The sequence below is a fragment of the Ictidomys tridecemlineatus genome, chromosome 10, assembly GCF_052094955.1.
Source record: "Ictidomys tridecemlineatus isolate mIctTri1 chromosome 10, mIctTri1.hap1, whole genome shotgun sequence".
NCBI classification, from domain to species: Eukaryota; Metazoa; Chordata; class Mammalia; order Rodentia; family Sciuridae; genus Ictidomys; species Ictidomys tridecemlineatus.
The window spans coordinates 34355268-34363909 of NC_135486.1; the positions used below are offsets into that span (position 1 = coordinate 34355268).

An 8642-nucleotide genomic window follows, 5' to 3' on the forward strand; every position below is an offset into this window, starting at 1 on the left:
TGACTCATCCTGGGCTCCGGGGCTCTTGTTCCAGCCCTTGCCCTCTTTGAGGGGGGGATTTTCCAATTGCTCCTGCAGATCCCTCCTCAAAGATACAGAAGGAGCTAGATCCTCTTTCCTTTGGTCTTACACATTTCTCTTCTTGCTTCACATCCTAAGCAGGGGCTGGAGAGCCATGCAGGAAGAGTACCGGTGACAGTGGCTGTAGGACATTATCGTCAGCATTCTTCCTCTTCCTTCTCCACTCAGCCACCCACACCTGGGCAGGGCGCCCTCCTCCAGTCTTCCCTGGCATTTCGTAGTTCCATCTACCCTTTTTCTGAAATCCCTGTTGCCCAGTGTAGTTTCTTTTTTTTTAATTTTTTTTTTAGTTGTAGATAGATTCAATAGGTTTGTTTTGTTTGTTTATTTTTATGTGGTGCTGAGGATCGAACCCAGGACCTCATACATTCGAGGCAAGCGCTCTACCACTGAGCCACAACCCCAGCCCCAGTTCAGCTTCTTTAAAATAGAACTTGGTGGGTTCTGATGACATTGAGCCTTTTCCAATCGACTTCCCCTCCAAAAGATACAGATTTGCCATCCGCTGAGAGATCTAGAAGTCTGGGGTACAGGCTTTCCAAGATCCAGCAGAGGCTGGATGACCCTGGTCGGGTGGCCATCAATCATCCTTGGTGATCACTCATTTATTCATTCAACAAATATGAATTGATCCTATTCACCACCCGAGGCATGTTTCTAGCCACTGGGGATGTTGTGAGGCCAAAACTGATCAGGCTTTCATTCCTGTGGGACTTACATTCTTTGCCAGGGAGAAAGACAGTAATCAAGTCAACAGACAAAAGGACTGAGGTAGCTCAGACACCATTGATAAGAGGGTGATGTAACTGACAGAATGCAGAGCCAATTCTGACCATGTGCTTGCTCATTAAGAGAGAGAGGCCATCTCCAAGTCCTCACCTCCCGTCCAAAGGTGAGAGTCTAACATTCTCCCCACTCACCAGGTTGCCATGGAGGAATGAAAGACATGGAGAAGAGGTGCCAGCTCTCTGGGGTCCCGTGTCTGCCAGCTGTTGCTAAATACCTCTAAGAACTTCTGCTTCCAGAGCCGTCTATCCCAGGAACCTCAGAACCTGGGACAAGAACTCACTGAAGGGTCGGTCCCCTGGGGGAGATGAATTGGACCAACTCTAGGTTCCAGGACTCCAGAGCCAGCAACACCTCCCTGGACAAGCCCACCCCGTTGCTCAGCTCAGGTAAAACTAGCCCAAGGCAAGATGGTTGTTACTGACCGTTCAATCATAGGCTGATCATTTAGTTCTTAAACAACTCTATGTGGTAGGTATCCGTATTATGTCCATTTCACAGATGAAGAAAATGAGGCTCAGAGAGTTTAAGTGACTATCTTTAAACCACACAGTTAGACGTTCTTGAGACCCAGGGCACTGGAGTCAACATCAGTCTCCTTCCTGACCTCCTCCTTCATGATTGTTTCTCTTTACTGGCCTTCCTTTGCCTTTCTAGAATGGCTGTTGGCCTCTCTGCCCTGGATGGGCATCTTCATGCTCTCTCTTCTCTTCATGGTAAACAGATGTATCCAGCTCAGACAATTGCCCTCAACTTGTGACCCAAGTTCCCTTCTCTTCTCTCTGGCATTATGTGTGTCTGTCACCCCATTCCCCTCTCCCTCCACCGTGTCCTGTGACTTGTCTCATCTCGGGTGATTTGCCCCTTATGACTGCCACTAGGAAGATCTGGTCCCCAGGCCCCCTCTGTACCCTCCACCTGGGAGTTGGGCAGGAACTGCTGCAGAGAACCGGGAAGGACAATGTGCCAGGGTGAAGGGCAGAGAGAAAAGGAGATGCTGAGGTGTCCAGTGTGATTCCCTCTGTCCTAGGGACCCCGAGAAGCTGTAATTCTTGGAGTTTGTGCCCGCAGATTAGATTGCCCTAAATCCAATATGTCACCTCCACCTTGGTAACTGACTCTACATCAGTGTCTTGAGTAGCCAGCTCCCCAGGACATGTGGCCAGAGGGTGCTCCCTGCTGTGAGAGCTGGATCTCACAGCTCCACTTTATAGGGAAAGAAACTGTAAGGGCCTGAATGCACGGATAGAGAGCTTTGGTCTTAGAGTTAAAAATATGGGTTCAAGTCCTGGTGGTAGTTAAAAATATGGGTTCAACTCCTTGCTTCTCTTGGACAAGTGTCTTTCTCCGAGTTTCTGCACCTGTACAATCAGAGGTTTTCAAGATTCTTCCCAACTCTGAGAATCTAGGAACAGATCCTGGTTGGGGGAGGGATGGACTTAGTGTCTCATTCCTCAGGCAGGGAAAATTCTTTTACAATGCAAATAATTCTCCCCTTCCTCACCAGAGCATGGGCAGACTCTCATGCCCGCTACCTCTTCCTGGTCTCTGTCTGACTTGCTAGTGTCCTGATCCCTTTCAAACCCTTCATACGCCCTTCCCATGTACCTATCACCTTCATCATCCTGTTTTTTTTTTTTTCCTGGACATCCTGGCATATCTCTGGTTATCCTTGGTAAGAATGGCAGAAATCAGGGATGAAATGATCATACGGAGGCAGCAGAAGTTCCTGCATATGAACATGAATTTGCAGTCAATGAAAGATGAGTTCAAGTTCAAACTCTGTGGCCTTGTGCAAGGCAGATGCATACGAGTTGATTTCTTACTGTAAAAAGGGAATCATGATTGGTCCTACCTCATGTCTGTTATGAAAATTAAATGAGATAATGAATGTGCCTGGCATACATCAAGCCCTGAATGAATGGAAGTTAACATTATCCTTTTGGATCCTATAAAGTGCATTTGCATGTGCCGGTAAGGATCACTCTCAGCTCTCCTTTCCTCTTCCTCTCCTTCCCTTTCTGCAGAGGATGTCACCACCATGGGGCCAGAGACTAAGTCTGCAGTTCTTGGCAGGTAGGTGAGAGAGGCCTCATGGAGGAGGAGGGTGGGGATCTCAGAGAAAGGCTCTGTGTGGGGGTGGGGCGGTGGCTATGGAGGCTGAGGCAGAGGAGGGGGCTCCGGGTGGAGGCAGAGGATGCTGGGCTGTTGGGCAGGTGGAGCCCCGAGGGGGATGGAGAGTTGGTCCAGGGGCAAGGAGGCTCCAGGGCACTTTTGGAGAAGGCCACTCAGCTAGATGTCCTCATTTCTTCTGGTTGCTCCCATCAGCACAGAAACCACCGCCCTTTCTGGGTGCATTGGTGTTGTGGTCCTCGTCTTGCTCCTGGTGATTCTGTTGTCCGTGACCTTGAGGAAATGGAGGCACGAGAGTGAGTTGAACAGCTGGCCCCGGAAGTGGGAATGACAAAAGGGGAGAAACTGGGGACAGTGGTGGAGGTGTCCTTCCTAGGGGTCAGTCTTGGGGGTGTCAGGTGGGCAGGCTATAGGGACTCTGTAGATAGCAACGTGATTTATCCATCCCACAAATTCTTCACTCTGAAAGCCAGGTACAAGCCATGTGCATAAACAATTATGCTTTATATATGTCAACTGAAAATACTGATGCCAAATAATCCCATCCAAATAATAATGAGATGACTAAGTGTACTCATTGCCCTGTGACTCCCTGGGAATTTAACTCAGTCTGAGGCCCCAGTGGGTTGAACATGGTGATCTTTGCATTTCAAACTTGAGCCCTAAATTCGGTAGTCAACACAGATGGTCACTGCCCCCAACTCAGGCTGACTTTGACTTTATTACTCTTTCTAGGACTATTTAAGAAACAACTGAGGTATCAGACCAATTTCTTCCACAAATCCTCGGTAAGAAAATGCTCAGTCTCTTGCTGTTTGCTAGATAGGCCCCACACAGACGGTGCTGGGGGTGGGGGTGGGGGAGGCAGGGAACAGATCTGAATGGAATATTCTTAAAAACAGAGAGATCCAGACCTGCACAGAAGGGCTATGGGAGTTGTATTTGCTGTTCTTCAGGGACAGTCCCTCTCCTGTCCACTGCCCAGCCACCTACCTCTAACTGGGGTTCTATCTCTAAAGGACATTTCCTATCAAGCTGAAGTCATATATTCCAACGTGATCAACCTGGTTCCCCGGAAAGAGGATGACTTCGCTGTCTACGCCAACGTGCCCTGTTTCGATCGCCCCAGGAGAACGTCACCAGACCAAGTGCAATATGCCTCCATCATATTCCACTGATCTGGGGGCCTATGAGCGGCTCAGGGTGGGATCCTGACCTGTGCTAGGCTGGATCCTGACACAATTGCCTTCAATTGATGCGTGCATGTATGTGCTTTAAAAATGCATAAAACATTCTGTTGGAGATAGATGACTGGGTACTTCTTCTAATTTGTTAGAATCAAAGTATGGTTCTAATGGAAAGGAGTGACATAGGACACAAGGAAATTGCTCCCCCAGACCACCCCCAGCCCCAGAGCCAGGTTCCTCAGACAGACCAGCCAGCAGACCTTCTCCAGCTCTTTACCTTCCCCAGGAAAGAATGAGGTAGAAGTGGACCTGACACAAAGAAAAGCAAGGAGATGGTGTCTGGAGTGGAGTTTCCAGGATTGCTAGGGGTCAGAGCAAACATGTGGAGGAAGTCAGGTTCTTGACTATTACCTGAAGGGAACTTGGTAGCTCTGGAGAGTTTTGAACATGACTTGACTTAATTTTTAAAGACTTTTCTGGTGGCTAATATAGAAAATAGACTCTAGGGGGTAAGAACAGAAGAAGAGAAAGTAGCACTCGTTCAAATGCTGAAGTGCCAGGCAGACCCTCAAAAGCAGAAGGACTCATGCTTCTTCTCTGGAGGTTGCTAGAATGCAGAACTCAAGACAGAAAACCCGCACTGAGGTCAGTGTTGGGGTGACAGGGACCCCAGGGACTAGATAAAGAGGCCAGAGGCCTTAGCACCTCTGGGTTTTGCCTGGCAACCCTACCTCTTCCCTCATCTTCTCCCATCTATGAAGTCCAAGATTCTGTGACAGTCACGAGTGCTCCTCATGGAGGACAAGGATCAAGGACTCTGCAAGGCTCAGGCCTCTCACCAGCACCCCCAATCTGTAGGGAGCACCCTTTCCCACCCAGCTCCCTCAGCTTGGCCGGGTCTTGGGGACAGCGGGAGATGGCCCCTCAAAGGGGTGCAGGAAGTAGTGGGGACCCAGCTGTCAGTTCCTGGGCTCTTTAGTGGCCTGAATGGGTTTCAGTTCTGGACAGGGCTTGGCTCCCAAGGAACCAGGGAGAAGAGCCTCTGTTTAGACCTCCACAGCACATACGGCCCAGGGAGATCTCTGGCTGGATGTGTTCAGCATCTTTGGTCCTTCCAGGAATTTCTGAAGATTCTCATCCAAACCAGCCCCTGAGTTGGGAGCGTGTGATCTAGAGCAGCGTTGCTCACAACAGAGTCCCAGCACGTCAGTGGTATAGCAAAGGCCTCTGCTGCTCCACACTCTATGCTCCTGTGGCCCTCATCCTAGATCTTCCTCTCAGGGGCCACCAGAACATGATTCCTGTCTCCTTTCCACGCTACTCCTGTCACCATTCGAGGTGACTTTAGTGGCAATGTAGATAGCCCCTTCCTGCCTCTGAGCTCCAAGTTCCCTCCAGAATGTCCTAGTTCTGACAGAGATCAGCAGGTGCAGGATGGAGAGAGTAAATGAGATGCATGATCAATACCGGGCAATGATGAGTAAACAGAGAGTATTGTAGAATTTTCTTTTTCATTTTACTCCAACACTGATGGCAGCCAGTCCTGTCCTCTATGGAGGATGGCATCATTCACATCAATTAGAAAATACTTGCTTGGTGGCTCCACTCTGTAGTGGCACCCTCTTTCTCCACAGAAAGGTCTTAACTGGGCTTCTCCTGAAATCTTCACCATGGCTGATTTGGGGGCTGTCAGCAAAAGAGTCTCTGCAAAAGAGGAGTTCAATGTAGATAAATTTCCTATTTTCGTGTTGCCCTATTTTACTTGGCCACTGGCCCGGAAGATATCAGCACTCCAGGTGCTGAACACCTCCTTACTAGTTTTCACAAGTGTATCCAGTATAGTAGTTTGTAGAAATGTGCAAACAAGGCCTCTGGCCTTGAGCTGGGCTTCACAGAGATGTCTACATTTCTAAGATAAGAGAAGTTACCAACTGGGCTCCATGGTAACAGCTGGCAGGGGGAGGAAAGAGAGAGGAGAAGAAGCTCTCCCCTTCTCAGATGTTGTCCTTGAAGGGTTAACTTGCCCAGAACAGTGAAAGAAAAAACTGCTTTCATGTGAACTTCTGCAGACTGTGAACTTCTGAGCCTTTCCCCTTACATGCTGGGTATAAAATTCTGAAACTACTCAAACTCAGGGTTCAGGGGTTTGATTGATTACAGCAAAAACTGAGCCCTCTGAACCTGGCTGCAGCCAAATAAAACTGTTTCCTGCTATCTTCGGCACCTTGCCTCATCTGTCCTACAACAACTCCACCTCTAGGGCCTAGAGAGAGAGAAGTCTTTCCTGTGTTGAAAACCATCAAGGGTAGGAGCAGTTAGCCCTTGGTCTTAGCCGAAATGGGGATGAGCATGTGACCTGGTTTGTCTGGGACTTCCTGTTGGCCCAGTGAAGTTATTAGACCCACTTTCGCTCCCAAAAGTGTCATAATTAGGATGACACATGATGTGGTCACATGTTAATGAGGTTTTGAAAATGCAAAAATATGTCCAGACCAAGTAAGGAGGGGAAGTGAGGAGAGTTGAGAGGCGGGGAGAGGAGAGGGTTGAGGAGGTAAGAGGAAGGTTTTGGCAAAGGTTAAAATTGTGGGGATATAAAAAACTTCCGCCACCTCCAATCTCAGCAAAACCACCTGTGTGGTTTTTTTGGGGAAGGGGAAACGTGGAAAGGGGCTGAAAATCACCTATCGGTCAGCATTGAGCAGAAATCAGGGGGAAGTGGTCAGAGGCGCACTAGGAATGAGCTGGAGGATTCAGAGGGGAATGCTGAACTCCAAGCTGGAAGTGATCACAAGAACATAACCTTTTGGAAATTGTCACCAATCTCAGGGAGGGCACCAGGGTTTCCAAAGAACCTTTTAGGGGATTGAACAAACTGTAGTTAAATCTTAATGAATAGGTCGACCTCAGCATAAATCTGGGTTGTAAAATGAGTTTATTTCCAGGCTTCTCGGAGCTTACATTATGGACTGTACTTGGTAAATAACCATGGAGTAGTCTCCAAACTCCTTTTGATTTCCCCATGTCATGTCCTATGGGAATCCCATAGGACTGTCACATCCCACTGTCACAGGGACCAGGCTAACCCTTCTTCTACTCAAGATGGGTGGAGAGTGGCCTCTGGACTTGCTTGTGGTCAAATGGGATCCCTTCGGCCAGCCTGAAGCCAGGATGCCCTTGGTGGTGTGCTACTGCCCCAAATGCTTTGTGAGGTAGCAGGAAGCATTGCTCTGGGCACCGTGTTATTGCCAGCACCATCCCCTCACCCTTGTGGGCATTTGCAAGGCTCAGGATTTGTTTGATGGTCTCAACTGGATGGGAGCACGCTGCTGGTAAATAATGGGGAAATGGCAGAGACGCTGCTAAACATCTTTCAATGCTCAGGACAGAGCCCCCAGGAAAGGATTGTCCAGCCCCAAATGTCAATTATGCTCCTGTTGAGAAAATCTACTATGGGATCTTCCTGGCCCCCATAAAGTAAGTCAATGACCTCTCAGCTGTCTGTCTCGGCCCCTCACATACTGTGTCCCACCCTTGGTAAGTATTTGCAGTGGCTTCTGTAGATACTTAAAATGAAGGTGCTGCCCATATCTCAACGCCCCAAGCCAAGGCTCAAGGTGATCCTAACAACAGTAAAATAAATGCTGAAAAGTGACTAGGACATTTCAATAACTAGGAGGATGAGCAAGCATCCTGGTTTGCAGGGGCTATCCCAGTTTTAACATTGAAAATTCCAGGTCCCAGGACAATGCTCGGGCCTAGGTTGCTGGCAGCTAGGGACTCTCCAATACAGAATTAGCCTTTGTGATTTTAAAACAAGCAACTTCCCTTCTCAGTCAGGATGAGGGAGTTCTGGACATTCCCAGCTAAAGCCCAAGGGCAGGGAGTGAGAAGATCCTAGACCTTGGATGTTGAGATAAATTCTGGAGCTCGCCCTCAGTAGAAGTACCCATGGCCACTGCTGGGCTGGCGAGCTGTCATTCACCCCATGCTGTCCACCCACAACCTTGGCTCCTTCTCAGAGAGGCTGCCGTGTGCAATTTGCTGAATGATGACTGGGTGTGGTTTTTCTGGAAGATTCTTGGAAAAGTCTATTCAGTAGGTTGAGAAGTTTCTAGACATTTGGCCATGTGGGAGGTGTTATGTCTCCTGGGAAAAGATAATTCTGCAAGACTCTGTGAACATCTCTGAAGAAGAAAAATGTTTTAACAAAGGTAGGGACTAGAAGCAGAAAATGCTTTGCAAAAACCTGAAATAAATCTGTGTGTTCAGAATGGGGCTTGCTTGCTCTCTTAATGTTTCTATTAGAGAGGGCTTATGGTATTACTCCATGGTAGAAGCACTTGCCTAGCATGTTCCAGACCCTGGATTCAATCCCCAGCACTGAAAAAGTGTGTGAGTGAGTGTGTGTGTGTGTGTGTGTGTGTGTGTGTGTGTGTTGTGTGTGTGTGTGTGTAT

The 8642-nt window shown here is 48.4% G+C and overlaps 1 protein-coding gene across 1 annotated transcript; it reads left to right on the forward strand.

The window, feature by feature from the left end:
* The first annotated feature begins 946 nt into the window (after nucleotides 1-946).
* LOC144367017 (uncharacterized) lies at nucleotides 947-6383 on the forward strand. Its single transcript, XM_078022205.1, has 5 exons — nucleotides 947-1256; nucleotides 2895-2943; nucleotides 3196-3296; nucleotides 3736-3788; nucleotides 4020-6383. The coding sequence occupies exons 1-5, from the start codon at nucleotides 1175-1177 to the stop codon at nucleotides 4176-4178; spliced, it is 444 nt and encodes a 147-aa protein (XP_077878331.1). The 5' UTR covers nucleotides 947-1174; the 3' UTR covers nucleotides 4179-6383.
* Nucleotides 6384-8642: the final 2259 nt, after the last annotated feature.

Excerpts from the sequence above, each read along its gene's own strand:
- LOC144367017 (XM_078022205.1), top strand. The coding sequence starts at position 1,175 with ATGAATTGGACCAACTCTAGGTTCCAGGACTCCAGAGCCAGCAACACC. Across the intron at positions 1,257-2,894 it reads CACCCCGTTGCTCAGCTCAG|AGGATGTCACCACCATGGGG; the intron begins GTAAAACTAGCC and ends CCCTTTCTGCAG. Across the intron at positions 3,297-3,735 it reads GAGGAAATGGAGGCACGAGA|GACTATTTAAGAAACAACTG; the intron begins GTGAGTTGAACA and ends TACTCTTTCTAG.